This window comes from Cnephaeus nilssonii (genome assembly GCF_951640355.1).
Source record: "Cnephaeus nilssonii genome assembly, chromosome: 17".
NCBI classification, from domain to species: domain Eukaryota; kingdom Metazoa; phylum Chordata; class Mammalia; order Chiroptera; family Vespertilionidae; genus Cnephaeus; species Cnephaeus nilssonii.
This window is the reverse complement of record NC_137088.1, coordinates 9,534,761-9,548,394: the sequence shown is the minus strand read 5'-3', so window position 1 is coordinate 9,548,394 and position 13,634 is coordinate 9,534,761. Positions and strand designations below refer to the sequence as shown.

Genomic DNA, 13,634 nt, shown 5'->3' with positions numbered 1-13,634 from the left:
GGCGGGCACGGTGCAGCACGGATGCCCCTGCCTTGCTCAGTCATTGCCCAGGCGCCAACAGGGAAAGGCTGGTCTTGTGGCCCCCGGGGTGGCCGCCGAGCTGTCAGTCAACTCTGCTCCTTGCAGCAGGTTTTCTTAGAGCATCTGAGCACCTCCCTCCCAGCCCTGTTTCAACTGCTGGTACTACTTGCTTTGAGCCTTCGAACCAGCTCAAGTTTTCCTAGAAGCAGAGCCAAGAGGGGATTAGACATGCAAGAATTTTATTAAGGGAAGTGCCTGTGGAGGATACAAGGAGGAAGAGAGCCCTGGCCGGGGGTGCTCATCGGCTAGAGCGTCCCTCAGACCAAAGGGCCCGGTTCCTGAGTTGCAGGTTCGATCCCTGGCCTTGCTTGGGGTGCGTGCGGGAGGCAACCAAACGATGTTCCTCTCTCACATTGATGTTTCCCTCCCTCCTCCCTCCCTCCCTCTCTCTCTAAAAATCATTGATGTTTCCCTCCCTCCTCCCTTCCAGTCTCTCTAAAACTCCATGAAAAAAATATCCTCAGGTGAGGATTACCCCCCTCCCCCCCAAAAAAAAAAGGTTGGGGGAAGGAAAACCCTATACAAATGTGATGGAGCTGTATACTGCTGGTGAATAAATCAATTCATAGAGGAGATTTAAAAAATCAAACTTTAAGTCATGTGTCCTGAATTTTGGCTTGGGACAGATGGTTTCTTTGTAAGGCATGTGAAGTGGTGGATTTGGAATTTGAAACATCAAAATCTGTCTCTGGGTGAGCCTGAGAGGGGGCGGTGAAGGATTGAGAAAAGACAGACGAGAATAAAGCTGATGCTGGGTGGGACACTGCTCTCTGATGGAGAGACAGTGCCACAGTCTATACGCTGAGTCTATTTTATAGCCAGATTCCACGAGGCAAAGTAAGGGCGTGGTTACATTCTTTTGGGTTTTGAATTTACTCAATTACGTGCACCTGAACGCTATCAAGCCCTCATCACTCAGCCACATGGGACCACAGGTTCAAGCTTACAACTATAGCCTTTGGCTCTAATTGTGCTGGGATTTGCACGTTGCAGACTTTTTTTTTTATGTTAAAAGTATTGAGAGAGAAACATCGGTAGGTTGCCTCCACGTGTGCCCTGACCAGGGATCGAACCCGCCACCTTTTGGTGTACAGGACGATGCTCCAACCAACTGAGCCACGTGGCCGGGGCTGTCTGCAGACATTTTAGCTATCACAGCTGGCACCTAGTGGGTAGAGGCCGAGGTGCTACTAAACATCTTACGAAGCACAGAAGAGCCCCCGGAGCAGAGGATGATCCTGCCCAGGTCGTTGGTAGTGCTGAGGGCAAGAAACTGCCCGGCTGATCATCTCCATCCTCTTGCAAGGAATCAGGCAACATGGCTGACTTAAATGGGCTTAGAGGGGAGACCCCCAGGGACAGGAACCCTTACAGGTATAAGGTTCGAGTGCCTAATGCTTCAAAAGAAAGGCCAATAATCAGTACGTCCGAGTTTGGAATTAGGAAAGGTTTAATGATTGGGAAGGCGCCAACTGAGAAGATGGAGAACTAATCCTCAGACTCCTCTTAAGAAAACCCCAAATTCAGGCATCTTTTATGTCAAGGGAAGGGAGGAGGGTGTAGTCAGTAGACAGTGAGACAGCTAGGCGCCAACCGGGATCCAAGACGGCATCGTCTGGACCTGCTGCGAGCTGCCTTCCAACTGGGCTCACCCAGCGGGAGCACCTGCAGGCTCTGGAGGCTGTGCACAGACAGCTCTGTGCTCCAGGCCATACTCTGTGTGTGGCTGTGTCCTCCATACAGAGATGGCTTTCCTGGCCCTTCCGCCCCTCGGTGCTCCTGGCTGGCCTTGGAATGCCCCAACAGCTCCTTGCTGGTTTGCTGATCATTCCCATATCTCTGTCAATACAGGAGCCACATGTGCTGAGCCTGCACAGCGAGGTTTGGTGAGCCTGACGGGGGTGGTAAAGGATTGAGAAAAGACAGACAAGAGAAGAAAGCTGGGTCTGGGTGGGACTCTGCTCTCTCTGATGGAGAGACAGCGCCACGGGCTACAAGCCAAGTCTTTATTTTATAGCCAGTTTGCATGGGGCAAAGTAAGGGCGTGGTCAAGATGTTTACAACATTCTCGTCGGTTTCGAGCCTACTTAATTACATGCACCTGAACTCTATCAAGCCCTCATCATTTAGTCACATGGGGATACAGGTTCGAACCATAAGGTCAAGCTTACAGCCATAGCCTTTGGCTATAATTGTGCTGGGGCTTTGCCCTCCAAGCTAGGACTTGCACGTGGCTTTGCCACGAGAGGACCGGCACCCTCTGATTAGTCCGAGGCTTGAACCTGTCCAAACACTGTAGCCGCTCTCCACAAAGTCGTTTGGGAACTTTAAAAACAACTGTGCAAGCTGAAACCTTGCAGGACAAACTTAATAATCAATGGGGAAAGTTCGTTACATATGGATGTAGGTGAGTTCCCTAAGAATATGGGGCTCCAGGACAAATGGGGCAGTTGAGGCTTATATATAAAATTCTGGACTAAGGAGAGGCAGGCCAGGGTCTGGGACTTCAGAGGTAAGGTAGGCAGTTCACAGGTAGATGAGCGAGAGCAAGCATCTGGTAAACAAGTGGGACACAGAGGGGAGCCCTTCTAGATTCTTCCCCATCTGCTACACTTAGGTCATGATTTGATGCTAAGGTGATGCTCCCTTTCTTTAAGCAGGTTTTTCTAGATGAATTCCTTTAAGCATGGGGAGAGTCTTAAAAAACAGCTTAAAATAATCCATGTTCCCAAGAGGCATATTTTGACAAACTCTGCTTCCCCTCACTGGCCACTCAACCTCCCTGTGTGCCCCAGTTCTTCCACCTGAAGATGGCATTGACCTTGGAGATGGTTCTCGCTGTCTGTGTCCTCACATTGCATGACACGCCAGTGCATTCTAGTGGGGAAAACGGTTGGTTGTTTTGTAGGCTGTGCCATGATTTTTAGCTTGCAAGATTCATAAACCATGCTCATAAATGAGTCACCCATGAAAAGCAGGCGACATAGAACCTAGCATCAGGCTTCAGAAATAGCCCTAGAAAATCTGGAAGGAAAAATGTGTTTTTACAGGAGCCCCTGCCACCAGTCACAAGTACACACCAATACACACCACTGTCAGCTCCCTTTTACAAACCTTTCACACATCAGGAAGCATCTGGAAACTTTCAAGCTTCAAGGTTTTAATGTATATAACAGATGGGATATGGGCTTTGGAACTCACCAGACCTGTGATGGAATTCCAGCCCCATAGATGGGTGTTCTTTAAAAAATTAACCTCTCTCTACCACATTGTCCTCAATTATAAACTCGGTTTAGTAATCCTGGTCTCCTAGGTTATTATGAGTATTAATGAGACAATTTCTGGGTTATTGCCAGGACATGGCAAGGGGCTTCTGAGCCTGGCCCAGTAGACATTAGGAGCATACACATTGCTCATTTTATTAATATCTCCATGCTCTCTTAGCAAAGCCAAAATCAAAGGAAGAAAGTGCCTAGAGGTTTAAGGCATCAAGGACACATCAGTGGAGGGACATTTTCTTTCCTTGTGTGTGACTTTATTTTTATTGAAGAGAGAGAGATTTGTTGTTCTACTTATTTATGCATTCATTGGTTGATTCTTGTATGTGCCCTGATTGGGGATTGAACTCACAACTTTGGTGTATCGGGACGATGCTCCAACCAACTGAGCTTAGGGCCAGGGCGAGAGTCACTCACCTTTCAAATACATTGTTCTCAGAGAAAGGGTTTTAGGCCAGTGCTCTTCAAACATTTTGCTAGCATCCTCTCAACCCATTTACTGTTAGCACACAATGAAGCAAAACATCACAGGTCTAGTGTATATTTTTATAAACATGGATTTTTCTTTTTTAATTGGTTCATACATCATAAAATGAAGCAGAGTTCTGCATCAATAATTCAAGTTTTCATTTTTAGAGCTGTAAATATTGAGCAACATTGATCAGATACGTTGGTGGGACTAAAGAGTGACGTCTCTTAATACCTGACCTCCTCAGGTACAGGTCAAAGTGCTCTCCATTGGGATTCTTGCAAAAGAACTGTTCACCCAGTCTTTGCTTCTTCGACACTACACCGATATTTCACATTGTTGTGAAGGCAACACACCAAGGCAAAGAGGGAAAGGGTGATTGTGAAAGAGGCCTCAACCTAGTAGAGCAACACAGAAGCCGACTATCTAGAAACTGATTCCTTATCATTGTTCATAAACTCCCTGGAAAATGCTCCTAATTTTATACCTCTGGGCCAGGGCTGAGACTAGTGAAGTGAGTGATGGACTCACCTGGGAAGGAAGCGCCAAAAACACTCAGTAATCATGATACATAATGCTTGAATGAGATATTTTTTAAAACAAAAATTAATGCAAAAAAATCCGTGGTGAACAAAACATCGAAATTTAAAATAAAAATCCCAGGACAGGTGCACCCCAGCTCCAAGTCCACAGGTGTCCCAAATGTAAGAGCCGGCGGCTGATCCAAGATGGGTAACAATTCTCTTGCCCATACTGCCACCTGCTGCCGGAAGTGAGTAATTCTCGCTGTCTGGCCAACTCGGTGTCCCAGGGCCGCTTTCCCAGGCGCTCTACCTTGGCAACCGCTGGCCACCTACTTCCTGCTCGATGGCTGAGTGGACTAGAAAGAGCCCAAGGCTCAGCTTTAAGACCTAGATCCGAGTGTCAGCGTTGCCTCTTTGCTGGGCCTTCTTCTTGAACAAGTCACATCACCCTTCTGAGCCCGAGGTTCTGCACCTAAAACGGACCTCATTACCTCTTCCCATAATTGAGCAATTACGTGAGACTCTTTCTGTGACGATGCCAAGCAGGCTGGCCAGAAGTATGCTGCCTCAGCCAGCCCACCCACGACCATGGATCAAATCAAACTGTCACCAATTTATTACCGAAGGCGAGACATTCCAAAAGACCACCGTGCCGAACACGGTGCTAGAGAAGTCCAGGCAGTGGCCAGTGCCATGGCCAGTGGGACAAGGAGGGCTTCCTGTAGGAGGTGTCATTCGAGCTGAGCCTACGGGACCGGAAGGGCCAGGTCAGGCCAAGAGCTGGCCAATAGCCTCTAGGGATCGCTAGGCCACTTCTGTTTTATCTCGGGAAAATTCCAGCACATGAAGCAAGCATTAGAGTGATGGTAGCAAGGCCAAGGCCCTTGAAATCAGCCCTGGGTTCAATCCTGGCTCTGCTCCTTACGAGCTGTGTGACCAAAGGAAAAAATCACTTAACTTCCTTGGGCCTCAACTTCCTTCTCTAGGGAATGGGGCTAATAAGACAGCTTATCCTGGCGGGTAAGATTAAATAGGATGACATACATCTCCTGCAATACGGTGGCTCAAGGAGTGGCAGCTGCTTTTGTTAACACGGGGACTTCTGTGAGGAGTGGGAAGAACAGGGACACACCAGTCAGGCAACCCTGGCAATTGTCATAGTTGGCTTCTGGAAACCCCCCTCCCCCGCCCCAGTGTGTTGGGCAAGGAGGGGGGTGCTGATCCCACTGTGGGCAGCCTCTGCTCCCGCCCACCCCCACCCCCACCCCCAGCAGGACTCAGCATATAAGTGCACCCCAGAAAGGGAGTGTGTGGGAGGGGATGCTGGAGTCCAGCAGCGGGAAGCGGGGTTTAGAGAGAGGCCTGGAGATGGGAAGGCGGGCTGCGGCTCAGATGACAACATTGGAGCGTGCTCATTCCCCACCTTGACAACAGATGCAGGAAAACGTCCTTGCTTTCAGGAAACACACTCAAGTATTTGGGGGTCGGGAGCATCACGCCTGCAATTCACTGCCCAATGGTTCAGAAAAAGTAAAAGGGCAAAGCAAATAAGGGGGAATGTTAATGTCTGGAGAATCGAATTGGAGGGCACACAGGAATTGTTGCATCTTTTCTGTATGTAGGAAATGATATGAAAAATAAAAGTTATTTTTTTAAAAAGGCAGCAGCCGTCAGGGTTGTCTTCCTCCTCCCTCCCTGAAGCCCTCCTCTCCGGAATCCACTCGCGGGGTGAAACGCGGGTGTCCAGCCGCCTTCACACGCCCCGCCCCAGCACCCCGCACCCCGCACCCCGCACCCCGCCCGGACGCAGCCACTCTCCAAAAGCTGCACCGACTTTATTTGCAAAAGGGGGCTCCAAGCACTGCAGGGCATCTGCGAGCAGGGGTCCGAGGCTGGAAGGCCCCCACAGCCCCCGGTGGCCCCCACGACCCCGCCCCCTCCTCCTCGGGGACCCCAGGCTACACGATGGCGAACTGGCAGATGTAGGGCAGCTTGTCGCGGCATCGCTTGTCGAACCACTTGCCGTTGGCCGCGCCGGCCAGGGCGGCGCAGTTCTCGGCCTTGCCGCCGTCGGGCTGCGCCGTGATCTCCGTCTCCCAGTTCTTGTAGGCGATGTGGCCGCCGGTCATGTCCACCCAGTCGCCCTCCGCGGCCATGTCGTTGAGGCCCAGCCAGATCTCGGCCTCGCTGCCCACGCTCTGCCGCAGGTACTCGAACATCGCGTCGTTCTCCGAGCCCGTCTGCGGGGTGCCCAGCGTGCCCCCGCGCGAGATGCAGTCCTCGCTCGCCTCGTGGAAGGTCTTGGCCTGGGCGAAGGCCAGAAAGCACTTCATGTGCACCTTGGTGCCCTTCAGGCAGACTGGGAGGGGAGAGAGGGCCGTCACCCAGGTCCCCGGTCCCCGAGCCAAAGCGCCCACTGACCGTCACTGCCAATATTCTGTTGCTGTGCCCTAGTCGTGACCCCCTGGATTCAGGCAGAAAACTAGACCAAGACAAAGCCCGAGAACAGTGCTGGGCTTCCTCCTGCCGCGCCCTCTGCTGGCAACCCCTCTGTATCTCCCTCCTCCCCTTTCAGGGTTCCAGGGAGTCACTGCATGAAGGTATGGAGGCTTCTGGGAACAGGGCCCTGGCAAGGTCACCTCTGCCTCCCTGTGTCTGGCAGAGGCTCGCTGGATGGGGCCCTCACATGTGGTTGCTGATTGGGGGAGAAAAGGGGCAGATGCCAGGAGGAGGGTTGCTCCCCTAACCCCTCAACTCCGTCTAGGTCAACAGAGCTCCGGTCTGCTTTGGGTGGCCTACAGACAAGGTGATCTGCAGGTGGTGGTGGTGGAAAGGATGATGAGAGGGAGAAGGTCCCCAAGGAGACCCAGAGACCGTGACCTCCTGGAAGTCAGCTGAGAAGAGGGGCTCTTGGGATCTCCATATGCCGTGGACTTTGTGCAGGGAGGTCCCCACCACATGCCCTCACCTCAGGAGAAGGTGGCACCTGGGTTATCAGGACTTGGCACAAGCACAAAGCTTAGACATGAGAGAGACCCTGGAGCTTTCCTGCCCCTCTATTCCCACCCCGTCCACTCTACAGATCGGGAAACTGAGGCCCAGAGTGGCACTGTGCTCATGCAGACACTGTGGCTGATCCAGCCAGCACCCCTTCCCACTCCCCCCTCCTTGTCTGTCTCCAATGCAGGAACAAGCTACTTCCAGATTCTCTTGTTGTCTAAGCTACTCTTAGGCTTTCTATTACTTGAAGCCAAAACATGGTAGCCATTTCCTTCCTAGAGCCCCTCTCCCCCACCGGCCAGGTTAAGCACGTTAGCCAGAGTCCTGTGTGTGTCCTCCCTGAACAGAGGTTTATGGAGTGTTGATATGTGGCAGGCGCTGTGCTGGGCAGGGTGGCGGGAGAGACAAGGGCAACCAGAAGCAAACTTGGCTGCTGTGTTCCTGGGGCTCATTGCGTAGTGGGAGAGGCGGACATAAATCAACACATGAATATAACAGGACAAATGGCCGTAAATGAGATCAAAGAAAGAACATTCTGTGAGAGCTTTTAACTGAGGAGCCTGATTGAGAAGAGGGATTAGAGACTTTGAGATGGTGACGCTGGAGGTATTTATTACGTGGCTCTTGGTGGAGCAGTTCAGGCCACCAGAACAGCGTGTGCAAAGGCCCTGTGGCAGAGGGACAGCGGGATGGCAGTGTGGATGCTGAAAGGAGAGATCTGAGAGGGAGAGGATGTGTGAAAACTGCCCAGTGCAAAGGATTTGGAGGTTTCTGAGGAGGCAGCAGGGGAGGGGACTTGGCTGCTGGGTAGAAAATGGAGGCGGGTTTATAACAATAGGCCCACTGCATGGGTTTTCTGTGAAGAATGAGTCGATGGCCCGGCCGGTGTGGCTCAGTGGTTGAGTGTCAACCTATGAACCAGGAGGTCACTGGTTCAGTTCCCAGTCAGGGCACAGGCCCGGGTTGCAGGCTCAATCTCCAGTGTGGGGCATGCAGAAGGCAGCCAATCAATGATTCTGATCATTGATGTTTCTATCTTTCTCTTCCCTTTCCCTTCCTCTCCGAAATCAATAAAAACATTAAAAAAAAAAAAAGTGACAGTGTCAGCAAAGCTGCTGACACACAGGGGGTGAAGCCGACGCCCCCTCCGGCTGCAGAGCCTGGCTGAGTGAGGGTCTCCCAGGAATAGCTAGGGTGGTGCCACCTCTGCTCCAGAGCGCTGCAGGGGTCCCGCTTCCAGTGGGTGATGATGGATGCTGTGGGAGAGCTTTTGTCCTTTGGGACATTCCCACTCCCACATACCAGGGGGCCTCCGAGTACCGGATGCCCTGGCCTATGGGGCTGGCCCAGTGGAGCCAGCGGGGTGCTGGCCAGAGGCCTCGGCGCACTGCTGCCTGCCCGCCTGAGCCCTTCTCTCCGCTCACTGCTGCCCAGAAAGGCCGCCACACACTCACCCGTCTGCAGGGCCTGCTGCTCCTTCAGCAGGGCCACCTCCTGCGCCAGGCTCTCCAGCTGGCTCTTGAGCTCCTCAAGCATCTTCGGGCTCACAACGTCTAGGATGGAGGCAGGAGGACGTGGAGATGGTGGTGAACATGGGAGGAAGGCAGGAGGGATCGGCAGGGCAGAGGGGGGGAGGGGACCCCATCTATCAACCATCAGGGACAGGGGGAAAGGACTCCCCTCGACCTTGACCTCTTGGTGTATGCTTTGTCTCTCTGTCTGCTGGTGACAGTGTAAGTGTTCGCTCAGGATTTGCCTCTGCCAGGGGGACCTGTCACTTGCTCTTGCTGAGGTGGGGCATTTGCTCAGGGACATTGCTGAGGTTCCTGTGGTGTTGGGATTGGCAGGGGCTGGGCTGGGGGTGCAGGCAGAGTCTTCCGTGGCCACCAACCATCCAGCCACCCTTCCAGCTCCGAAGAGAACGGAGCACAGGAAGCAGGGCCGGGGCCCTTGAGACCTCCCAGGTTCCCCTCTCCAGGCAAGAGGACTAAGACACAGATCCAGCCCGGGACCGAGTGTGGAGGCACAGGTAAGGGTGCGCGTGGCCTCGGAGGTCACACGGATGCCCGTGACCTGGAGCATGAATTCAGCGCTCGGCCTGAATTCAGTTTCCTCATCTGTAAAGTGGGAAGTAGCAGCCCCACCTGAGAGGACTCCGCAGAAAACTGGAGACGATGAGAAATAAAGCTTGTGAACAGTGCTGGGCTTGCAATCAGCCCTGTGAGCTGCAATGTTTCTACACCACCGCTTCACCGACGGCAAACTGAGGCCAGACGGAAGCAGCTCGCCCAAGATCGCAGGGCCAGCAGCGGGCAGGGCTGGCCTGAACCCAGGCCACAGGGCTCCGAGCTTGACCTTGCCCGCCTCTGACAGCACAGACTCCTATCGTGAGCCCCAGGCCCTGCAGGGAGCTGGTGAGCGAGAGGTCTTCCTATGTGTGTGTAAGTTGAGAGCTGTGTGGGTGGACCCATCTTCCTGAAATCCCAGGGACTTTAAGAAAGCTGTGCTCAGTTCCGGGGCGGGGGGGGGGGGGGGGGGGGGGGCCGGGGGCGGGGAGGGGGGGAAAGGGCTTCCATGGTCCATTTGGCTGGGCCTGCATGAAGTCCAGTCATGAGAGGTGAGGTCAGAGCCTCTGTCCATCCACAAGATGTCTTGGCAGGGGAATGGCAGGAAACAAATGCAAGCAAAACCACACTTGTGTGTACAGACATTCGTGTTGCAACTTATCAGATATGAGGAAAAGGACACCCAGATGAGCAAGGCCAACAAGGGCGGGTGTGGGGCTGGGAGAGGAGCCTGGCGGGGTTGTGTGTGCCTCACCCGGCCTCTGCCTCAGCCAGTCCGCAGCAGCTCTGTCCCCGTCACATGGCGCATTACAGAAGGGCACTCAGCTAAGGGGGCACCCAGGGGTGTGAATCCAGGCCTAAGCCTTGCCCTCGGCTGTGCTGGGTCAGACCACAGACGGGGTGGGCGCCTTTCTATAATCTGTGTGTGCAAGGCACCCTCCAGGGACTGGCCAAGGAGGAGGTGCTACAGTGCTCCACCCGAGGAAGGTGTGGGAGGAGGGGGTCCCTACAGCTCGGGGTGAGGCGTCAGCAGGGCCTCGCCCCAACGCTGTCTCTGAGGCTCAGATTCCTGATGTGCGATTGGAATGGATGTCCTCCAGCTTCTGTGCTGAGGACCTGTGACCCCTGTGAGGCCATCCTGCGACCTGAGCTCCTGGCCCAGATGTGGCCACGTGGCCCCTGGAGTTCCCGCTGCCTGAGCCTCCCTGCGAGCCTCGCCTCTGGCTGACCGGCTTTTCTCCCCAGAGGTAATCACTGTTACTAACTCTAATAAAGGCTTCCAGAAAAATTCTACACAGGCACAAGTAAATAGGATTTTTCCTGAAAATCACCTTTTCAAAACAAAGGCCAGCACACTATCCATTCCGTTTTGAACTTTTCTTTGCTCGCTTTATAAACAGAACCTTGGAATTATTTTCCATCAGCTCGGCCTGTTCTTTGTCACCCCCGTGGGTCTCTGATCCTGATGTACCTTTACGTACATACTCCACTATCCACGGCCACTGGCACTGGCCCCGGCCAGAGGCGGCTCCGAGGGGCCTGAGGGCGCCCACGCGCCCCTCCCTGCGCTCTTGTGTTTCTGCGCTCGGACCTGGACCTGGACCTGGTGCGCCTGGAACTCGCCCCGCCTGAGCCCTGTGGGGGTGACAGCCCCGTCCATTGCCATGGCGCTTCACTGGTGTTGTCTCAACACAGCTCGAGGTGACTTCACTGCGGGCAAGGCTCCCAGGGCAGGCCCTGCCGCAGCCGAGGTGACCCAAGGACACCCCAAACCCCAGGGGCACAGAGGGAGAAAAAGCTGCTTCCGGTGTCCTAGTTTGAGTTTCAAGGCTGGGATACGCTGTGGAACCAAGAATTAACTTATTCCTTCCCCCCTTCTGCATCAAGTATATCCTATGTGCCAGGCACTTTATAAGTTTTGTATCATCAGATCCTCATGACAACCCTTGGGGCAAAGGCCAGGACCCCCACTTTACAGCTGAGAAACCTGAGGTTTGGACCTTGCAAAGGCTCTCTCCGGTGAGGGTTGAGCACCTTCAGACGGCTGAGCAAAAGGTTTGATTTCTTTAAAACATCGAGGGGGAGAGGAGTGGATGTCAGTTCTGATGATCTGGAAGGTTCTTTCAGACTGTGAGAGTCAGTTCTTTCTGGCAGCCGCCCCTGCTACGGAGAACACTCCCAGGCCCCAGGGGGACTTTACTAATGCTCTCCGGACTCATCCAGAAGGAAAATGAGCCCCAGGACCCAGCGAAGGAGAGGGCGACCAGCTCCCTGGAAGATGGGGAGGTGCCCTGTCCCCCTCCTTACCTTTCTTGGCATTTGCAGCCTTCTTGACCTTGGGGGACGGTGGCTCGGCGGTGACCTGGGTCAGGAGGGAGAAGAGGCAGAGGAGCAGGTAGGCCCCCCAAAGCTCCATGCTGCTGCCGCCTGCAGTGCGCCCGGGTCGGAGAGCAGTGGCGCTGTGACCAGGCTGCACGGCTTCAGCAGCTGCCGCGAGGACCTCTGTCCAGGAAACCCTCCCAGACTTGGCGGCGGGCGCACCCAAGCAAAACAAAACAGAACGCCTGCAGAGGGGGAGGCTGGGAGCTGCAGAGCCTCGCCTCCCAGGGAACAGCCCCCAGCGTCCTGGCCCTGCCTTCTGAAATATTTTCTAGGATTCTAAAAACACATGATAGTGTTCGCAGCTCACACCCAAGGCAGGTGTGGAGTCACGCCCTTCCCTGGAATTAGCTCAGAGAGGCTTCCCAACAGCAACATGAGGGAAGTCCTGTCATCTCCCCATTTTACAGTTGCAGAAACTGAGGCTCAGTGAGGTTAAAGGACTTACCCAAGCTGCTCAGATGTTGGGAGCAGCACCAGTATTTAAACTAAGCAGGGCGGTTCCAGAACAGTGACGCTGCGTTAGGGATGTTCGTTAGGAAGAAGTGCTTAAGGCAGAGGGGAACATGCCGGTATGACACAGAACCAGCTTGGATTTGGGTCCAAGGGCTAGTCAGGGGTCTGAGCATCAAAATGGCATCTCGCAGTGGCCGCCTGCTATGGCTTCACCAACAACCCCGGAGAGTCTGTGGATCTCATCCTCCCAGTGTGAAGGATCGCTTGTGCTGGCACCATCCCCCAGGCCTCTGCCAGCGAGGGGCAGCAAGCAGGGGTAGCTGCAGCCAGATGACCTGGGGCTAACGTTCATGAGGAACCCACCCTCAAGGAAATGTCCCTGCACTAACGCATCCCCCCTCCCCAGCCTTTTTATACCCACCCCCCCACCACCACCAAGAATGATCTTCCTAACAAAGCTCAGAGGCAGAAAAATCAGGAGAGCTCTAAAAGGCCCATTTTAGCTTTCAAGTTCCTGTTTTTTTTTCCCTCCAAACTGTTGGAAGTCTGAGTTATAGAAAACACTCTCTGGCCACCCCACCCATGTCAGCCCAAACAGCAGGAAAACTTCTGGCCCAACATCACCCCTACCCCCACCCCCACTCCCGCCTGCACAGATGTTTCCTCTCAGCTCCACTGGCCCAAGTCAGAGAGCTGCGGCCGCCCGCCCGGGAGGCACACAACTTCCCACGCTCTCACAGGTAAGTGTCCAGGGTGCGAATCTCCAAGAGCATTGCAAGGGCAGTCTCAGCGTGAGTCAAAACCACACACAGGGCCTGCAGCCTTGGCCTCGTGACCCTGCTGAGGGCAGTCCTCTGTTCCAGGCCTTGTTGGCCTGTGGTCAGCCCTTCATTCAACAAGGGTTGCCTCTGCTCTGTCCCTGGCCTTGCGATGAGCTCTTCTAGTGAGGCTGTGCCTCTGGCGGTGAACTTCGCTGCTTCTCAGTCCAATCGCCCTTGGGTGGGACATTTCCCTTCCTCCAGGGCAGCCAGGTCCGGGACGAGGCTCCGGTTAAAGTGTCTCCTGAAGGGACCGTGTTAAAAACGAAAGTGCTCTGATGTATTTCAAAATGGCCCCTTTGTCCCTCCTCCTGCACGCGGGGAGTATTTCTCCAAAATTCACTGTGGGGACCAGGTGGAGCTCCTGGAGATAAACACACAGAAGTGTGGGGCCGATGCCAGGATCCCCTGGAGCTTTGAACTCCTGGAGCTGCGCGCTGAGCCTCCAGCAGTCACAGGGGTGGCTCAGGTTTCCCTTCCTGGTTCTGGCCCCAGAGGTTTCAGCCCCAGTAAGTGTGAGTCTCTGATTTGCCTGTTGGTCTCTCCAATTTGGGGAGCAGAGG

The 13,634-nt window shown here is 54.1% G+C and overlaps 1 protein-coding gene across 1 annotated transcript; it reads right to left on the bottom strand.

The window, feature by feature from the left end:
* Positions 1-6,262: 6,262 nt before the first annotated feature.
* CLEC3B (C-type lectin domain family 3 member B) lies at positions 6,263-12,219 on the bottom strand. Its single transcript, XM_079795416.1, has 3 exons — positions 11,726-12,219; positions 8,807-8,905; positions 6,263-6,711 (listed from the first exon to the last, which is right to left on the bottom strand). Exons 1-3 carry the CDS (start codon positions 11,832-11,834, stop codon positions 6,311-6,313), a joined length of 609 nt encoding a protein of 202 aa, XP_079651542.1. The 5' UTR covers positions 11,835-12,219; the 3' UTR covers positions 6,263-6,310.
* Between the last annotated feature and the right edge of the window lie 1,415 nt (positions 12,220-13,634).